The sequence below is a fragment of the Falco cherrug genome, chromosome Z (assembly GCF_023634085.1).
Source record: "Falco cherrug isolate bFalChe1 chromosome Z, bFalChe1.pri, whole genome shotgun sequence".
Taxonomy (NCBI): domain Eukaryota; kingdom Metazoa; phylum Chordata; class Aves; order Falconiformes; family Falconidae; genus Falco; species Falco cherrug.
In genome coordinates, this window is record NC_073720.1 from 40,337,779 (window position 1) to 40,356,764 (window position 18,986).

At 50.6% G+C, this 18,986-nt stretch overlaps 1 protein-coding gene across 3 annotated transcripts; it reads left to right on the forward strand.

Annotated features, from left to right (window-relative positions):
• The first annotated feature begins 717 nt into the window (after positions 1-717).
• Positions 718-17,510, forward strand: KLF9 (KLF transcription factor 9). 3 transcript variants are annotated; one of them, XM_055698632.1, is made up of 4 exons: positions 718-1,557; positions 9,946-9,987; positions 12,240-12,432; positions 14,019-14,158. In XM_055698632.1, exons 1-3 carry the CDS (start codon positions 741-743, stop codon positions 12,407-12,409), a joined length of 1,029 nt encoding a protein of 342 aa, XP_055554607.1. In that variant the 5' UTR covers positions 718-740; the 3' UTR covers positions 12,410-12,432; positions 14,019-14,158. The 3 variants fall into 3 exon arrangements, with proteins under 3 accessions (XP_055554607.1, XP_055554608.1, XP_055554606.1); XM_055698633.1 differs by lacking the exon at positions 9,946-9,987 and having other exon boundaries at positions 721-1,557; XM_055698631.1 differs by lacking the exons at positions 9,946-9,987; positions 12,240-12,432 and having other exon boundaries at positions 735-1,557; positions 14,019-17,510.
• Positions 17,511-18,986: the final 1,476 nt, after the last annotated feature.

An 18,986-nucleotide genomic window follows, 5' to 3' on the forward strand; every position in this document is an offset into this window, starting at 1 on the left:
TCCTGCCCGCGGGGCGCGGCGAGCCCGGTCCCCAGGCCGGGCGGGGAGCTTCAGCCCGCGGGCAGGTGGGCGCCGATTCCGGTCCGCGCCTCGGTCACCGAAACCCATCCCGGAAAGGGCCTTCCCGCGGCCCAGCCCGGCCCCGGGGCAGCCCCCCGCCCCGCCGGCGGCAGGGCTGCCAGGGGCTCGCGCTCCCGGCGGGGCGGGGGCGGGGCCGGGCGGGTCGCGGGCGCCCGCCGGGTTTACAAGTGTTGCGCACTGTTCGGAACCTCGCGCCGATTGGCGGGGGCCTCGCCAGTGACATCAGCCGGCTCACTTCCCATTGGCCGGCCCGTTGCTGGGACCGTAGGGCTTCCAGGAGGGCACTTAACCCGCTCGGCGCCGCGCGGCCTGGGGCCCCGCCGCCTCCCGGAGCAGGGCCGCCGCCGCCGCCTCGGCCGCGGAGCGGACGGCACGGGCGGGGCGCCCCTACGCGGCGTGCGGGCAGCCCACCGCAGCGCCGTCCGTCCCCGCTTCCCCCGCGCCGCTGCGGCGGGACCCTTTTAAGCGGGCGCGGCGGGGAGCCCGGAGTAGCACGCGGCCTGGGGAGGGAGCGCGGGGATTGGCGGGGCGGCCGCCCGGCGGCCACACCCCCCTAGAAAAGGGACGCTGTGAGTGGCGGGGGGAGAAGGTAAACAGAGCCGGCCGGCCCTGCCTGCTGGCCAATCGGGGGGGCGGGAGGGGGCTCCGAACCTGACGTGATGGGACTCGGCGCGGCCGTTCCCGGGCAGGAGCACGCGGGCGGCGCGCGGCGCGGGGCGGGCGGCGGCGCGGCGGGCGGTCTCCTCTCCCCCGGCCCCCGCGCTGGCCGGGCGGGCGGCGGGCGGTGCTCCCCCCCGCCGGCTGCGCGCCGCCCCCGGGGGGCGGCGGTGAGGGACCTGCCCGGCGCCCCGCTATTTATTTTTCCCCCGTTCTCCACCGCGCCGCTCTTGCCCGCACCGCAGACGCCCCGCGCCGCGGGCGGGCCATGGCTGGCGGCGGCGCGGCCGGCCCGGCGGGCGCGCACTGAAGGCGCCCGGAGCCCCCCGTCGCCGGGGCGCGGCCGCACCATGTCGGCCGTCGCCTACGTGGACTTCGTGGCGGCGCAGTGCCTGGTCTCCATCTCCAACCGCTCCGCCGTGCCCGAGGCGGCGCGGCTGAAGGTGCCGGGCGAGGGAGAGGCGGCCCGGGAGCTGCGCGACCCCCGCGACGCCTGGAAGGACTACTGCGCCCTGCTGGCCATCGCCAAGAGCCTGCTGGAGCTGAACAAGTACCGGCCGCTGCCCGCCCCCTCCGTCTGCAGCGACAGCGTCGAGAGCCCCGACGAGGACGCGGGCTCCGACAGCGACGCGGCCACCGAGCCGGGCTGCAGCCCGCCCCGCAGCCCGCCGCCGGGGCCGCCCCCCCGCCTGCGCGCCGCCGGGGACGCCCCCAAGGGGAAGCTGGCGGCCGAGAAGCGGCACAAGTGCCCCTACAGCGGCTGCGGCAAGGTCTACGGCAAGTCCTCCCACCTGAAGGCGCACTACCGGGTGCACACAGGTCAGCGGCGGCGGCGGGCGGAGGGAGGGGAGGAGGGAGCGAGCGCCTGTCCTCAGATGAACCCGGCCGGCGGCGCGCCCGGCGCCCCCTCGCGCCCCCGCGCCCTGCCTTTCCGCCTTGGCTCTGGGGATTCGGGTTTTTTCTTCCTTTCTTCCCTTCCCACCCGCACCCCTTTACCCCTGGCCCGCCGCTCTCTGCCCCTCCTCTCCCTTCCCGCGGCGGTGCCGGACCGGCAGCGGGAGCGGGCGGCCGCCCCGGGCGGGGCTGCAGCAGAGCCTGCCGCCGCTGCCTGCCCGCTGCCTGCGCGGGGGGGGTGCAGCGGGCGCCTCCCGCGGCCGGGGCGGCAGCGCCGGGGAACGCCGAGCCCGCTCGGGGTGGCGGGTGAGGTAGTCACCGGGGCGGCGGGAACGGGGCCTCCTGCCGGTGTAGGCGGGCGGGCACCCGCACGGCGGCCGAACTGCCACGCGTATCCCCGAACCGGGTGGGGGCGGGACGGCCCACGCCGCGCTGCGGACGGGCGCGCGCTGCCCGCGCCCCTCGGCTCCGCCCGCCACCGCGTCCCGCTCCCCCGCTGCGCGGCCCGCGTCTGCGGAGCCTCCCTGAGCCGCAGCTCGCGGCGGCGGAGCCGGGCCGGCGGCCGCGGTGCCGGGGCGGGGGCGGGCGGCGCTGCCGCCGCGCCGCGGGGAAGGGCGGGGGCGGCTCCTCGCGCCGCGGGAGCGGCACTCGGGGCGCTGGCGGGACCCGGGGCCGGCCGGCGCGGGACCCAGCGGGAGGGACGGGAAAACTTAGGAAGCGCGTCCCCTGAAAACCGGTGTCAGCTCCGCGGGCTCCCCCCGGTGGGGCAGCCCGCCGCCGGACTAGTGCCCACAGCGTGCCGGCGCCGCGGCTCCGGCCGAGCAGAAACGGGCGCCGTCCCAGGCGACTGGCCGCGGCTCTGCCCGGCGGTCCTCGCGGTATCGGTGGTCGCGACCCAGCTCAGGCGCGTTCCACGAGGGCTTAATTCATCAGGCTGCGCGATACCCCTGTCCTCGCCCGGGCGCTTTAGAGGGTGTGGCAACATGGAAACCTACAGATAAAAAAAATTCTGCTGCAGCGATTCGTACTTCCTCCGGCTCTGCCTGAGCACTAAGGGAAAGCAATTGTAGAATTTTCTGTGATTTTTTTGTGGTTTGTTTTTTTTTTTAAGCCCTCTAGTGCAAGTGGCTGAATGGAACCCTTTACGTCTCTGAATTGCAATTGGGGCCACAGTGCAGCACACAAAGCTGCTTAAAAATTGCTCTAAATTAAAGGGTTGCGTGGAAGTATGGGAAGGAGCAGATCAAAGGAGACAAGTGCTGCCAACACTTAATTTCACGTGCTTCACGTCTGTTCAGTTAGACGGTCGTTCTTTTCTGGGTTTTGTCTGTTCACAGTGATGGTAAGTGGTGAAGTACAAACCGAGTTGATCACCCGAGGGGTGTGCTGCCAGGCATTGCTGTAGTATTTAACGCAGCTTGGGTAGGATGTGGCCACGTTTGAGCTCCAGCTAAGCTTCTGTTGCTCGGGCTTGCTTGTGAGCCTAGGTGTGTGTGCACTGCAGAGGAGGCGACCCGGTGCAGGTTGCCTGCCAGTGCCCTGCTGCCAGATCTGCTGGGTGCTTAGCTCCAGAGATCGGGGGAGGAGGAGGATTACTGGACACGGCTCAGCGCGGTGAGCTCCGTGGTCAGGCAGTTAAGACTGCCTCCATGAGCCAGGAGGGAGGCCGTTCAGTGGTGACCCTGTACTGACCTCGGGACCTGTGCCAAGGATTGTTTTGTTACCGGCTCAGAGGCTGCAGCTCTGATGCTCTTTTGGAGGCTGAATGTAACTCGTGCCTTGCAAAATGTTGGCTCATAAGTGACCAAGAAAATGCGTTAGCATAATTTCCACTTACTACCCCATGCTCAACTATCCACCCCAACATGGGAACCAAAGTAGACATTGTCTGGGATAGCATTCTGGGGGATGACATGTAAATTAATGTACTGTACAACCCACATGGTTTGCTGTAAGCAGTAGTGTTATAACAAGTACCTCCCGAAGTGGCATGAGTTTTAGCATGTGCTGCTCACAAGTGGGTGGCCTTAGCTCCAAGTATGAGATGTACCTTCACAGTGTGTCTGTGTAATTAAAAACACTACAGACACCCAGCAGCATTGAACTTCCAGAGCTTCCTGATGTGAACAGTTAATTGTAGCTAACTGAAATGCTAAATGATACTGCTAACGCTGATTATTTTTATAGATGAGAGAACAATTCCTTAGCAACAGTAGGATTCAGTGGGACCTCTGGAATTAATTCATAATTTCATATTGCAGAGCATTAATGCTTCCTCGTTAGTACCATTTTCTTTCCTTTTTTTCATTTCTCTCTTGTATATCTGAGCCTCTTGAATTCATCTGCCTTCCATTTTTTTATTGGGCCACCGACTGGGTTTCTTGCTGCTGTGTAGCCTTTAGTGGAAGTAGGTATGCAGCCACCTGTAGAAGCCTCCTGGTCTTAAACTTTAAATATTTAATCTCAGTCTCTCTGTCTTGGAAAATGGCTCTAGGACTTCTGTTTGCACCTGTGCGCTTGCTTGTAGCCACAGCTCTCTTTACTCATGGATACTAACCAAGCAAGTTGGAAGGCTCTGGATGCTCCTCTGTTCTGTGTAGTGAGAATACAAAAACTCACCAGACCATCTCTACTAAGCTAATGCAAAGCAATAAATGAAATACCAAATACAGGTAGAAGAGTAGGAGACCAAAGACTCTTATGCTCAGAGTTCTGTATTTTATTAATGATTCCTTGTATGTGTTGGTTCAAAGGCATTCCATATTTCCAAGACTAAATTTGTCTATGTAACTGCTTGAAGTTTGGGCCTTTGATGATGACTCTAGTTCGATTTCCAGGCGACACAAATTAGCCATCCATCAGCAATTGTCTTCTGCGTTATTGTAACAGAGACGGGTCAGCAGGTGGCACTGCACGTCCTGTTTGTGCAAACAGCCCCCTTGCTTGTGCGGCCAATCCCACTGCACTCGGCCTGAATTAGCAGAGCAGGATTTGTAGGAGGAAGCCAAGGAAGTCTGAACTCTGTCCCTTCCCGGGGTGATAATCACTCCTCGCCAGACCCCTGGTGTTTCTGCAGTACGATCAGGCACTTCTTCATTCTGTCATATATATGTACTTACATTCGAGATGTATTAACTTGCAAAGACCCGGGGACACAAGGACAAGCATGTCACTCAAACTGAGCTATTGCCTCCCGTGTCCCTTCATAGATTCCCGAAGTAACTTGGAATCTATTAGTTACGTTCTGGTATCTTCAGCAGGCAGAGCGTTACAGGTAAGGTTGTTCTGCGTGAGCTGTTTCCAGTAGCATCTCTGAGGTGCGTGGTGCTCGGCGTAGGTAAGAAAAGATGGCATTATCCCCAGTGGCTTACAAGCCAAAAGCTGTTTGTTGGGAAGGCAGGTGAAGGGATAGCTCTACAACGTGACCATACCTTAGGTTTCCCCATCCCTTACGGGATGGTCTTGCAGGAGTATATATAGTACATGTAAACTCTGCTGAGGTTTGGTGGTGGTAGGAGGGATTATGAGTCATGTGTCCACTTGAGAGTCTTGAACATTGAGATGGTGTGACCAAGCCTTGCAGACTTTCCCTTCAGAGCACAGAAAAATGCCCAGACACATAGGCAAGACGTGCGAGACCTGAGCCCTGAGTGTGTTGCAGAGGTCAGGAGAAGGCAGGGGACTCAGACCAAGAAAATGACAAGCAAACAGCAGGTACACAGAAAGTTACTTGAAAATGCACAGACTTCTCTAAATGGGCAGTTCTAAGGGTTTGATTATGACTGGTAGTGCATAGGGTTATAGTTAGCCTCAAAGGTGATGGTGGGGAGCGGAAGAGAGAGGGATGTGCAGGCCAAAGAGTTTCCAAGGAAAATAAAGGCATATGAGAATAAACAACCCATCTCAGTCAGAACCTCTGGGCAGGCAGCATGGAGCAACAGGCAAGACACTGATAGGGAGAGGGAGAGAAATTGGCAGGAGAAACAAACTTGTAAGGAATGTACATTGTCTATCATGGTGTTGAGTACAAGCCAGTTAAAGGGCACTTGGTTGCTGAGAGGAGATCCTCCTGGTCAGGAAAGAGGGACAGAGAAGATGCTATACAGCTGTTTCGTGAGATGTCTCCTTATACAGGACCTGTAGGAGTTTACTTGCCTGGGGAAGTGAATCCCAGAAGCTTCTCAGGATGTGGTGCTGCAGATCAGTGGGAGGTTCACCTCTGCATCAGGTACCCTTAATTAAGAGGTTAAACACACAAAAACCTAATGTGTGAAAAGTTCTCCCTCTTCAGCTAGGCTTTTCAGCCAGCTGCATCATTGTATAGACTAGGTCCAAACAATACCAAGAGTTTGTTACGTGTGGCATTTGGCTTTCAGCAGTGTTCGGTAGCAGGGTTGTAGGCAGAGGCATGGCTCCCTAGGTTGGTCTGCACAGTAGAGCTGAGCAGCCTTTCTGGTAGAAAGGAAAGATAAGCACTGCAGCTTGCCTAGTACAGCAATCTGGATATCACAGCATTGATCCAGCCCCCGTATCAGTTTGGTTTTGACTGTGCTGCTTTGTTACTTGTGTTCTAGATTATCAGTAGCTCGGCAGACTGGTCAGATGCTGATACGCTGACAATCCTCTGCTCTCTGGGGGCCTTTCGGGGTATTTTGTGGGAGCATAATTTGAAATTTAGCCTTTTAAGCCCTTCTTATCCAGCTCATGCAATGTCACTTCAGATCTTTAGATCCTTTAGAAGAAGACTGAAGAGCCGAAAGTGGAGCCACCAGGACATTTTTTGCTAAATTCAGACCTCCATCTGAGATGCCCATTCTCATGGGTTAATGAAATGTGCGAATGGCTGGAGTTCTAACAGGAATGTTTCTAGGTCTTGGAGAAACATGATCCTACTGACTGACTGGAAGCCTTGCCAGCTAAGTAAGGTAGGCAAAAGTCTTCAAGATTAAGTTCAGTGTAGCCTGACTCCCAGTGTTTAGTTGGTTTTGGTTTTGAGTTTTTTCCTGCTAAAAATAAAAACTTTAAGGACGTGTATGTGTCACAGTGGGAAAGCATTCCAGGAAGATTGTATATTAATTGAGTTGACGTAAAGCAGTGGACATGTACAACAGAAGCAATGAACAGGCATCACCCATAAGAGTGCAAATACTGTTTCCAGATGGATGTGTTGAAAATGCAGCTTTACCGAGTTTCTGCACGCTGTTGTGCTGTGGCGCTGAAGACTGTGTGGTGGGTGTCACCTGCTCTTGTTAGCTTGTGTGTCTTGTAGCCCTAGCTGTTAGGATCCCTGCAGGAATGATCATTCCCCTTCATCACCTGCCATGCTGGCATTGCACAGCTCCCAGACCTGCAGCTGTAAGAGCAGGGAGAGGCCAAGTTAAGGTTAAACAGCCAGACTCTGAGGTAGTGATGGCAAAGCACACTTCATATACTGTTTACTTGTGATAGTGTAGTTCACCATCTATATTCAAGTAGCAATGACTGTGAATAGCCTGAAAGCGCTCTGTAAATATCTTAAACTTCAGGGAAGAGCCTGTTGAAACATGGACTAATCTCATGTCCATATCTCAAATCTCATGTCTCACTGGGGATAATGCCATCTTTTCTTACCTACGCTGAGCACCATGCACCTCAGAGATGCTACTGGAAACAGCTCACACAGAACAACCTTACCTGTAACGCTCTGCCTGCTGAAGACACCAGAATGTAACTAATAGATTCCAAGTTACTTCGGGAATCTACGAAGGGACACGAAGCTCAGTTTGAGTGACATATCTCATGTCTCTCATAAAGAGAGACTTTGTGAAATAACAAAAAATACATCATTTCTCTGAATGAATGTGAAATTGCATTCCTCTTTCCTCTGCCAAAAATGTTTCCCCTTAGCAAGTATTTACTCATTCCAACAGGGAAGAGCTTAAACCCAGTGCTCTTCAGTCCCAAGTAAGTGCCCTAAGCACCAGGCTAGGAGGTGGTCTTTCGCTGTTGCTAAGTTAATATTTAAGTATTGCTGCATAACAGAGGTGGTTCAAATGGAGGTAAGATAGGAAAGGGGAAGAGGTAGGAACTTGTCCCATGTACCCAAGAGTGTACGGCTGAGGGCACTCTTCTCAACTATGAAAGTATAGATGTAACTCTGGCTGCTCTCAGGTAGCTTCCCTGACTGGTGTGTTTGTGTGTACACACACACAGAAAGCCTTTTGTATGGCAGGCAGGAGGGATTGTGATCTGGCAGGGAAACTGTAATGATGTCCCTTGCATCTGATGCTGTGTCACGTGGAGGTAACTGCAAGACTGAGTCTTGCCGGGATTTAGGTTCCCAGCAGCACAGCAGTGGTGAGGTTTTAGCAGGTGGGTTTGCATCTGGCCTTCTGAAAGGGACTCAAACACGTGCATATGCATGCAGCTGTTGAGTGGTTGTTTTGAGGATGTCAGAGCAGTCGAAATACTTGCTGAAAGCGGCATTTTAACACCTGAATTGTCCTGTAGTGTTTAGTCCTGAGTGCTGGCAGAATAAACCCCTTGCTGCAACCCATCCATCCATTGCCTGTCCCATAAGCAGTGTCTGATCTGTTGCCTGACCTGATGGCTGTGGTTTAGGTGTTGCAGAAGCCCTTGTTCTAGGCACACGGTACCTAGCATCCTCACTGCAGATGTCCCTCTGTGTTTTTTCATACCAGCATCTGTACCTTGTGGTTGCCATGTGTTTTGATGACCTGATTTTGGAATATCCCAGAAGAAAAAGACTGTTCAAAAAGAGAGCCTCTGCTCTCTCTGCCCCAAAGTGGATGCAAAGATGTCTGTAAGATCCGTGTTCACTGGAGTATCTTGCATGTGAACGTTTGATCAAAATCCTGTGTCCCACAGGAAATTGCTCATTCAGGGTGTGTGGGGCAAGTGATGCTCTGGGAGGGGGAAGTAAGAGAGACTTGAGATACAGCTAGTCTGAAGCAAGGAAGATAGCCTGCATTTTATTTTTTTCCCTCCTCCTTGCAACAAGCTGGACTATGTTCTTGACATCCACCTACAGAACCTGTCATACTTCAGAAGACACTGAGACATACAAGAGTGGTGGCTAAGTGGGATCACAGGGAAGAAAAAATCAAAATTGCTTATCATTGTCATCTCTAAGTCAAGTATTGTGGTACAGGACCAGTTATTCCTAGGGCACCAATATTTCTTTGGAAACTTTAGGCTCCAGCAGCCACAGAGGTACCAAGGAGGACCTTGGAAGATGAAGGTGGGGATTAGATTCTCTCATTTGAACCATGCAGAGCCAGTTATGCCAGTCCTGTTTTGCCAAGTAGTTTTGCTCCCTGCTGGTGGCCAGAGATGTTGCTATTTGGGCTTTCCTTCCGTATTTGTGTGCTTTCCCTTCTTCCTCTTTCCCATCAGCTGCCCGGCAGGAGGGGTCAGCCCTGCAGCAGTTCAGTTGGGCTGGGCTTCAGGGCAGGTGCCACAGGCAGGAGGTGTCCCTGCAGCAGGAGGTACTGGCTAGCTGTGCCATGTCAGCCTCTGGGCAAGGTGGGAGCCATGCATAGACACCACACCCCAGAAGTCAAACTCTGAACCATTCTGCAGTTTTGATTCTTAAAATAGTTGCTGCTGTGAATACTGGGCAGCACAGTCCTACCATGTGCTTGGTGGTGTCATCTTTAATAACATAGGCCAGTCAAGGGTGTCTAATGAGGTGTCCATTCATGTAGCTGTAGCTGCAGTCCATTTAGTTTTCTAGTTAATGTGTAAAGTAGCATCATTAACATTATTTGACAGCAAACTGTTCTTCATTAGCTAGTACTGATGCCAGACTCCGGACTCATGGTTGTGTCCAGCCTCACTTTTGTCAGCGAGGAAGACAGTGTGAGCCTAGCAAATGGTTCGTCGTTGCCGGGCTTCCATCCACACCAACAACAATCTCCGAATGTCTTCTGTAATGCCAGTGCTCATGCAATTTCAGTAATTCATGTAAAATTAGTACTTCATTTCACCACAGATGCTCAGTGTGCTGCAGTCCTAGTGCATGTCCTGTTACATGCCAAGTGATTTTCCCAAGTGTGTGATCATTGGCTTTGTCTTCAGCTTTTTCAAACACAGCCTCCCCTCTCACAGAAAAGTCACTCAGAACTTCTCGTCCCCTCATTTGTCCAAATGAATTAATCTTTGTTAAAACCGCTGTGAGCTGCAGCTCTGAACTTCAGTCATCCACATCTAAAGCAGCATTTTTGTAGTGAGCAGGCAGATGATGAATGAGGATACCAGTACTACCTGTACTATTAACAAGTCTGCTAATGCCTACTCTGTATTCTTTTCCAGAAACCTTTCCTGCGCAAGACTACAATATGAAGAAATCCCAGGGTAGGGCAAAAAGCTAAATAATTTACTGTCTATTCAGAATAAAATGGAAATGGAATAAAGTGGACCTGCCTCAGGGCATACAAAGCAGCTTGGATACAGAGTTTAAACTCACAAAGAAGAAACTAACCATTTGCAGTAGAGGGTGGTGAGAAGGAGCAGGGAGACAAGGTCAGGTGAAGCAAGAGAACAAAGATCAAAAGGATCTATAGTGGCCTTTGTATCTGTATGGGATTTAAAGCAGGTCAGGCCTTCTGGAGTTCTTTAGACTCCATAGAAGACCTCTGAAGAGTCACTGCTAGCTTGTGCTCAGCATAAACTATGCCTCTTACTACATTCCTGGTAGCACCCAGGACGAAGAATGGGAGTTCTGCAGATGTACCTATTCCTATAGCCTGTAAATCAGTTTCTGTTTCACTTGTTAGTTCTGTAAGTTGCCCTGGATATATGTGTATATATATTTTTTTTTTTAAGTAATTATTTATATCTTTTGTCTCTTGCGTTCAGATCATACTGCGTGTAGTTTTAAGATACCATGATATTCCATTGGTTCTTCCTTCATCTCTTGATGGAAATCCCATCTAAGGCATGTCTTAAAGCATAAGTAGCATACTGCCACCATAGGAAGCTTGCATAAACCTCTTTTGATGGTTCATTCTGCTTGTTTCAAGCTTTAGCATTACTACTTCCAGAACTAAGGGGAAAAATCATATGGAAAAGGTATTTCTTGACTGAGACATGACACAGGAATCTGTATCTCCAGATGGAGACAGCACTAGCTTGCATTGCAGCTCTGTGGGCTGTTGCCTGCCTGGCTGTGTGTGAGTTGCAAGACCTATTTGCTCAGTGGACTCTTACACAAGCATCTCTGCTGCTTTAAAAAAAGGCATGTCAGATGCAACCAGCAAATACAGCAGCTGTTTTTGCTGAGTGGGCAATCATCACATGTCATCAGGTGTCTCTACCTTGCCTTAAAAGCTGCCTAGACACACACTGTACACCGGCTCTGCACCTATTAAGTCTGTCCCTGAGGCCAACCCTCTAGGCTGGTGTCTTCCGCTACAGCTTTGTAACCAAGGGGAGCAGCAGATCGTCAGGCTTGGAGACACCCCCAGAGGGCCTGGAATAAGCCTCCCTTCCCCCTTGTCTCTTTGTTCTGAGAAGTCTGGAGCTTAATGCATCCTGATGCCAGGGATTATACCTGGTCTGCTTTTGTATATGCACCTCCAAAGTGGCTGTGACAGCCTCTGTGGGCTTGTGTCGCTGAGGTGGTGGTGCCATTCTCTACCACTGTGCCTGGGGCTTAGCAGTGGGTGGTGGGTGCTGGTGGTGGCTCTCATGAGTCTGAGGGAGCACAGCCAGCTGTCTCCAGCAGCCATCTCTTCTGCATTCACCATCCTGGTGCATGGCAGCTCTCGTCAGTAGCAGGGCATGCCTCCACTGTGCCAGGCTCCCTGTGGCCTTTGGCGTGTTCGCCCTGCCTGGCTCAGGGCTGGTTCCCTGGGGAGTGCAGTGCCAAACTTATACAAGGGATCCTGAGCAAAGCCTGCCTTTCGCCAGAGCTTTGAGGTTATGCTGCAGGACCTAGAAGCGTTTTCCACCTGGCATGTGGAGTGGGTGAATTCCAGTAACCGGGCTGCATTTTGTCTTCCCATCTGTAGTTCTGGGAGGGCAGGGGGAAGCTCAAGGGCTACGTGGAGCCAATTCAAAACACTGCTTTTAGGCACCCTGGTTGGATAGTACCATGTCTAAAATGTAGGTGCTGCACCCCAAGAGCGTGATCCTTGTTATCCAGCCTAAGCACTTGTCTCCATGTAGTACAGTCAGGCACTTCTGCGGGCCAAAGAGCTGTCCTGGGGTGGGTGGTTGGAGATGCAGCTTCTGGGCCTGAGGCAGGATGCCTGAGCTGCAAGTGCCTGACATAGAGCCATGTACTGGATGCCTCCACACATGCAAGAGGTATAGCGCTTCTACTTTCCCCGGGAGGAGCTAGAAAGCTGTTCTGCACCTCCCGCTGCTGCCTGCTTGCAGGAGCTGCGACAGAAACCGTGAGATAGATAGCAAAAGAGCAGCACAAGTGAAACACTTGCCTCAGATGCCGAGGCTGGGCGCTGGGCAGGGCAAAGCCAGGGGAGGATAGTGGTATGAGCACTCGGTACAGCTCCTGGTGCTGCTTGGCCATGTCGCTGCGGTCATGGCCTTCATGCATGTGTGAGCCTACATACTGTTTTAATTAATTTCTTTTGTACCAGCAGTGGTTGTTCAGAAGGGCTTCCAACCGTGTCTGAATGCATACAGCAGGGAGCCAAGAAACCTGTTTATAAAAAAAAAAAAAATAGCCCTGGATCAGGATGGCTGGCAGCCGTGCCTGCACCGGGCTCAGGCAGCAGGCCGGTTTGGCTCCCTCTGCATCCTTCTGCCCTGACCAAGGACCAGCATCGCCACGAGGTAAGGGAAGAAAGCATAACCATGCTGCGGCTGCCCGAGGGACTGCTGCACCCTGCGCGGTCCTGCTCATCCAGTTGCAGCTCTGCTGCACACTGGTTGGTCTGGGATGGAGTAGCCGCCTGTCAGGGAGCACCATATCATTAGGAGCCTAAACTGTGAAAACGGCTGTGTTATTTAAGAGAAGCTCACTAGGGCTTTCTGGGCCCACGATGTAGCTACATCTCAGCTTACCTGGTCTATCCTTATCCTCCTGGGCTTTTTGGATGCCATCAGACACTCCCCCCACCTCTTTTATTCTCCCTACAGCTGTGCCATTCTTTTCTAATGCTGGCTGGCCTCTTTGTGTCTGGGCTGTTCATTGAAGCCTTTAGCCTTTTTTGCTGCTGTTGTGTCTGGGGAGGACTCCAAGGCACACTTTCTTGTAAACTACTCCTTTTTTTGCAGTCTGTAAATGTAAAGCAGGCTCGCCTGTTGTGCCAAACTTCACAGTACCAAGAAATACTGGAGTTCTTGAGTTTCCTTCCAACTCTTCCAAGCTGGAAAACTCCTGGGATAGTTTTTATAATTTCATGGTTGAATATAAATAGCTGTCACATAGCTGTCACTTATATTCCCTTCAGGAGGCTCTTAAGAAAGGGAATTAAGACATCAAACTGCAGCAGTGTGTGATGTCTGTGACTGAAAGCTTTCATGTGAACTTAAGCACCATTGATTTCTATCTGTGCCATGGACTAGGGTCAGCTTTGCTGGTCAGGAGATGCTGTGTCTGTGCCTGTAGGCACAGCCTGTGCAACCCACAGAGGTGACCTGCAGGGATGTGTCGTGCCAGGAAGGTTACAGTGAGTGCTGTTCAGTCCTCACACAAAAGCAAAGGCGTGGTGTGGTTTAGGTTAAAATATTTGGTTTAGTTCTTCACCATCATAGCAGACATTTATATCAATATAGTTGGGAATAATGAGGCAGTTTTCCTGTCCTCAAATCAGCCATCTAGGAGACAGACACTCTGGAGCAGCTTGGATTTCTGGGGGAAGGGAGGAGAGGGGGCATGGGACTTTTCTTTGCAGCCACAATGGTTTTGTTCTATGTGTTAGCAACCCAAGGCTGCACTGCTTTCCCCAGTCCTTCCCTGGTCCGTTCTCCCAGGGCTAGAATGACTTGTCTTAGGTGAAAGATTTTTTTTGGCTTCTTTTCTAGTGGTTACAAATTATTTTATTCAGCAGAATGGAAGCGTCAGAGGAATAATATTGGCGCTCTGTTCCCATACCACCATAGTGAGCCTGACATGAAAAACGTGCAGGCACAAGCAGAGCTCATCTGTTGTTTTGACAGTCTTTGGGGTCATGTAAGGTTCTGCATCGGAGTGTGAGTTTCATGCGGTTGGAGGGATTTGGCTTCTGCTGGAGGTGAGGCTGAAACCTGATGAAGCGAGTCATCAACAACTCCACAGACGCTGGCACCACGGCAGGAAACAAAAGCAGCTTTTTCCCCTCAGCAGCCTGTTCCCTGGCTCGTTGGCGAACCTGGTACGTGCCTCCCTGCATTACCCCCACCCCCTGAAATGTCTTGTCATCCTTCCCTCTCTGCAGGCGAGCGACCATTCCCCTGCACGTGGCCTGACTGCCTTAAAAAGTTCTCCCGCTCTGACGAGCTCACCCGGCACTACCGAACCCACACCGGCGAGAAACAGTTTCGATGCCCCCTCTGCGAGAAGCGGTTCATGCGGAGCGACCACCTGACAAAGCATGCCCGGCGCCACACCGAATTTCACCCCAGCATGATCAAGCGATCCAAAAAGTCCAGCTCCAGCAGCTCCTTGTGAAGGCAGGGCTGGCCCAGGGAGGGGAGTGTGGAAGGCAGGGGAAGCGAGCTGTGGCAAGGATGCAGGCAGCAGCATCAGAGCATGAGCATCGGCTGTGATGCCAGTCACCCTTGCCATCCAAAAGCACATGTAGCCAACATTAAAAAGAAAAAAAAATACTCTGTGCCCCCCTCCCTGTCCTCCACCTCCCCACCCTGCTCTGATAACAACAGTCTGGAGCAAGTGGACTGCAGGGTGAGAGGAGGGGAAGGATAGCCAGCAGAAGGGGCGACCACCGCCTCTAATGTAAAGTGTTGATGCTGGTGTACATACATCTGACTGGATGGTCTGGCCTGTGCCACCACAGTAGCATGACCCCAAGGTCTTTGTGATTGCTGTGTCATGAACATGTTTTGTTGAACAGTGTAATGCTGCTTGTATTTAGAGTTTGTCAAGTAAAAACACTTTCTGAGTCACGTAAATAACTCTCAGATAAAAACTCCATAGCACATTGTAGAAGTGGGTTTATTTCTGTGTCAGAATGATCCTGCATTTAAAGAGACTGTTAAGAGAAACATTACGTATGTTACTAATCATGTCTCATTGATATACTGAGGTAAGGTGAATTTATACTCAAGAAGGCCCATTAAAGTAAATGGGTCCTTTTAATTTTTCTTTGTATTAACTACACTTTTGAATATAAGCTGTACTTTTCCAGTAAAAACATGTATAATTCAAGAAGATACTTAAAGCAAAAAAAAGCCCCACAACAGCTCAGTCGTTTTCTGACCATATGTGTATTTAGCTGTTATTCACTTACCTGGAAAAATACAAGCCAGCCTAGATAACGTGGCATGGGCGTGGGAGCAGAAACTTATGTCTCTCACTTGATCCTATACTTTTATTTTGTCAATAAATACAGTACTGTACTATAGAAATGCCACTAACAGTGCTTTATTCTGCTGTGTTTTGTTTGAATGGATGCATAACAGCAGCTACCATCTTTATAAACTGCTGCTTTTTTAAAGGCTTTTTCTCTTCGTAAACTTGCCTTAAAGATTTATTCTCTTCATACCTTTGCCTGACTCCCATGGGAGTTGTGTGTGCTTATGGAGAGAGTAGACCTTTCCTTAAGAGCACTCTGCTAATGGAAACAGCTGAAATTATTGTAAGGAGCACTTCAAAAGGGCTCCTGTATCTCTGGATCACCGTTTCTGTAGAGTATGGGGAAAAACCATGAGCTAATTGGAAATACAGGACGGGAGCTGTGTCGTAATACTCCTTACAACATAAGCTTCTCTTGGTACTTTGTGTTGTACCCGTGTCATGCATGGCACGTCAAACAGTGATAAAGGCAATATTAATTTTGTTTTAAAGCTATTTTTTGCTCTTTAAAAGGAGCAAAAACATCACGGAAGGAAAACTTTCTCATGGTCATTTGCTATTTCATTGGGGGGTTTTAGGTTACAAAGCATGAACTGTAAGAGGTTATCAGTGATAGCCCCCCCCCCTCAGCTGCATAAAGGGAGGAGAATTCTGTTTACACATTATTTTTTCCAGAAACATTCTTGTCCTGTTTGTTTTTTACCCCTTCCTCCAGAAGAGGAAGGGCAGGTGCAGCCCTACTATAGGAGACTTAGGGCCAAATTCATCTCATGAGTAATCACACTGAAACCCAAAGTGTTTCCACTGCAGATGAATTTAGGTTGTCTTGTAAAATTCTGTACATAAAACATCTTGTTAGTACATATGCAATTACAGTATCTTACTGTTTTACGTGATAAAAAGCTTGCTTCCTAGTAACAAACATAAAAAACTCAGAGATTAGGGTGTTTTCTTCTACAGTTGTATAAGGCTTTCAGCATTAGAAATCAGTTTGCATTCAGTGCTTTTACCTGTGTAGTTTTATGATAAATTCCATGTGAAGAGAACTGCTTTTAAGGCATTGGGGATATTGAGCAGTCTGGGATATGTTTTCTTCAGTGAAGACATCAGGAAACCAAGCACACTTTCTACCTCCGTTTCAGCTTTTTGAAACATTTATTTTAGAAACCAAACTTTAATTTTTGGTGTCCAAATTGAGTTATAGGGACATGAATTCTTCCTAATAAAAATAGGTAGCCTTGGTATTTCTGTTGATCTAGAAATAAAGAAAGCGTTCTGCTTACCAGTACTGTTAATGCTGCCTCATTGAGTGGGGTCAGGGCCACGTGCAGCCTGGTGACATTCAAAGGTGCATGCACATTTGTCTTCATTTTCCTCTGTGAAGATCTTGCAAAATTTTGAGTCTGCAGTCTGGGTTGTTGCCATATTGTAGGACAAATGCAACACTTGGAAAATTAAGGCCTGATCCTGTGAAATACAAGACCCCTTCACATCCTGTCAACCACAATGGGAAGCCACAGCTGATAAGCAGCTCCTAAATCAGCGTGTCAGATGTTTGATCACTTGGCTACCAGGATTAACCGATACATGGAAGTAAATGGCCAGATTTATGGTTTCCATCTTGCATATTTGGGGTAGAATGCACATTTAAACAAATGTCGTCGTTCCTGCAACATCTGAAAGAATTGACTGGGGGTGGGGTGGGGGGTGTACTTTGGTCCATGGGACAGTGGGACATACAGGCGTATGCCGTCATTGCATGTGACAAGATCCTGTTTCTGAAACAAACTTTCCTAAATGGTAACCCATTTGCTGTAATGTATGCTGTATTTCAGCATTGGAGAGAGGATTAATGTGATTCATTAACCACTAACAATACATTGGGAATAGTCAGGTTTGGAGATTCTATTTTGTTCATTGGGGATTTGGGGGCTTTTGTTTTAATAAAAGCAAATAATAAAAGCTCCAACAAATAAACTGCAGGTTAGTTCTTTGCATCTTGAACTTAAGTTTTGAAGAGTGTTGCAAGTGTTGGAAAAGAAAAGGAAAATCGGGTTCTCTAATACTGTATGTACTTGTATGATTTTGGAAGTACTTAGTAGTTAGGACAGCTCTTCTCCTTGGTTAAGAAAGCCCATTACTATAGAAAAGTCATGGCTTTAAAGGTATAACTATACAACATACTTCTTTTTTTAACAGTTTTACATGACCTGTATTACAGATCTGTTTTCAGTTTGCAGATGGACTTAGCCCAGCATACACCAGACTGGACACGTACTTCAAAATGCTGTTTTACAGACTAGTAATCTGTAACACTGTAAAATACCAACTTCCAACAGTTTAATCAGTTTTATTTTTGTACAGTATTAGTATCCTTTATAAGTTATTTTGCTGTCCTGTTTTGTAAATCACATAAAATTGTAAAAAAAAGAAAAGAAAAAAAAAAGTAGGCATAGATGTTTTTGTACATATGTATATATATATTGTCCAAATAAATAAAAAAGCAATTAAAAAAAAAAAAAAGTTGTTTTGAATGATTGGAGTCAAGCAGTGGTCATCCGAACCAGTCTGAATGATTATGAAAGGAATACTGCTGCACATGATGAAATCTGTGAGTTGTGGCGTGCAAGCCAGCTTTGAAGATCTTGGTGTTGCTGGTCATTATTTAGCATGGGTCTTGTTTTTCTAATTTTCCTAGGTGATTTCACAGGTATTCTTCCTGCTGGTACTGCAGGGAAATGGAGAAACAACTTGCAGAAGGGGAAAAGCATCCCCTCACCAGCATGTTCCAGTTCCCAGGAAGTCTTGCTCCTTTTCAGTGGCTTTAGAGCTCAGACTGGTGCTCTCCCTCGCACCAAGCAGCCGCTCCATGAGCTAGTGATGCTTCAGCCTGTGCAGGCACACTGCTGCCTTGACATTTCCATGGGTTTGAAGGGGTTGCTGGTGTAAGGACGAAAAAGCCATCCATTCAGCCTCTGAAGAAGGGAATGGCAAGGAACCCCATGACAAAAAGCTTACTGACATTTATGGTCAGTGACATAACAGTTGCGTATTGGGTACACATGGCAAAGTTTTGGTAGCAGAGTGTCTACAGGGGTGGCTTTTACGAGAAGCTGCTAGAAGTTTCCCCCGTGTCTGATGGAGCCAGTGCCGGAGCAAGATGGACCTGCTGCTGGCCAAGCCTGAGCCATTCAGCAACAGTGGAAGCACCTCTGTAGTAACATATTAAGGGGTGGGGGATGGACAGGGGACGGGTGGGCCTGCAAAATGGCAACCGCAGCCAGAGAGAGGAGTGAGAATCTGTGAGAGAAACAACTATGCAGACACCAAGCCTGTGGATGCCCTCACACAGAAGCAGGTGGGTGCCCAAAGGAGGCTGTGACCCTGGGGACGGCCCAGGCTGGAGCAGCTCCTGGCAGGGCCTGTGGCCCCATGTGGAGAGGAGCCCGCGCTGGAGCAGGTTTGCTGGCCGGGCTTGTGACCCCACGGGGGACCCACGCTGGAGCAGGCTGGGCCTGAAGGACGGCACCCGTGGGAGGGACCCGCGCTGGGGCGGTTCGTGAAGAACTGTAGCCCATGGGAAGGGCTCATGTTGGAGAAGTTCCTGGAGGACTGTGTCCCATGGGAGGGACCCCACGCTGGAGCAGGGGAGGAGTGTGAGGAGCCTCCCCCTGAGGGGGAAGGGGCGGCAGAGGCAGCGTGTGATGGGGCGACCATAGCCCCCATTCCCATCCCCCTGAGCCACTGAATGGGGCAGAGGCAGAGAAAATCAGGACTGAAGTTGAGCCTGGGAAGGAGGGGTGGAGGAAGGTGTTTTAAGGTTTGATTTTATTTCTCATTATCCTACTCTGATTGGATTGGCAATAAATTA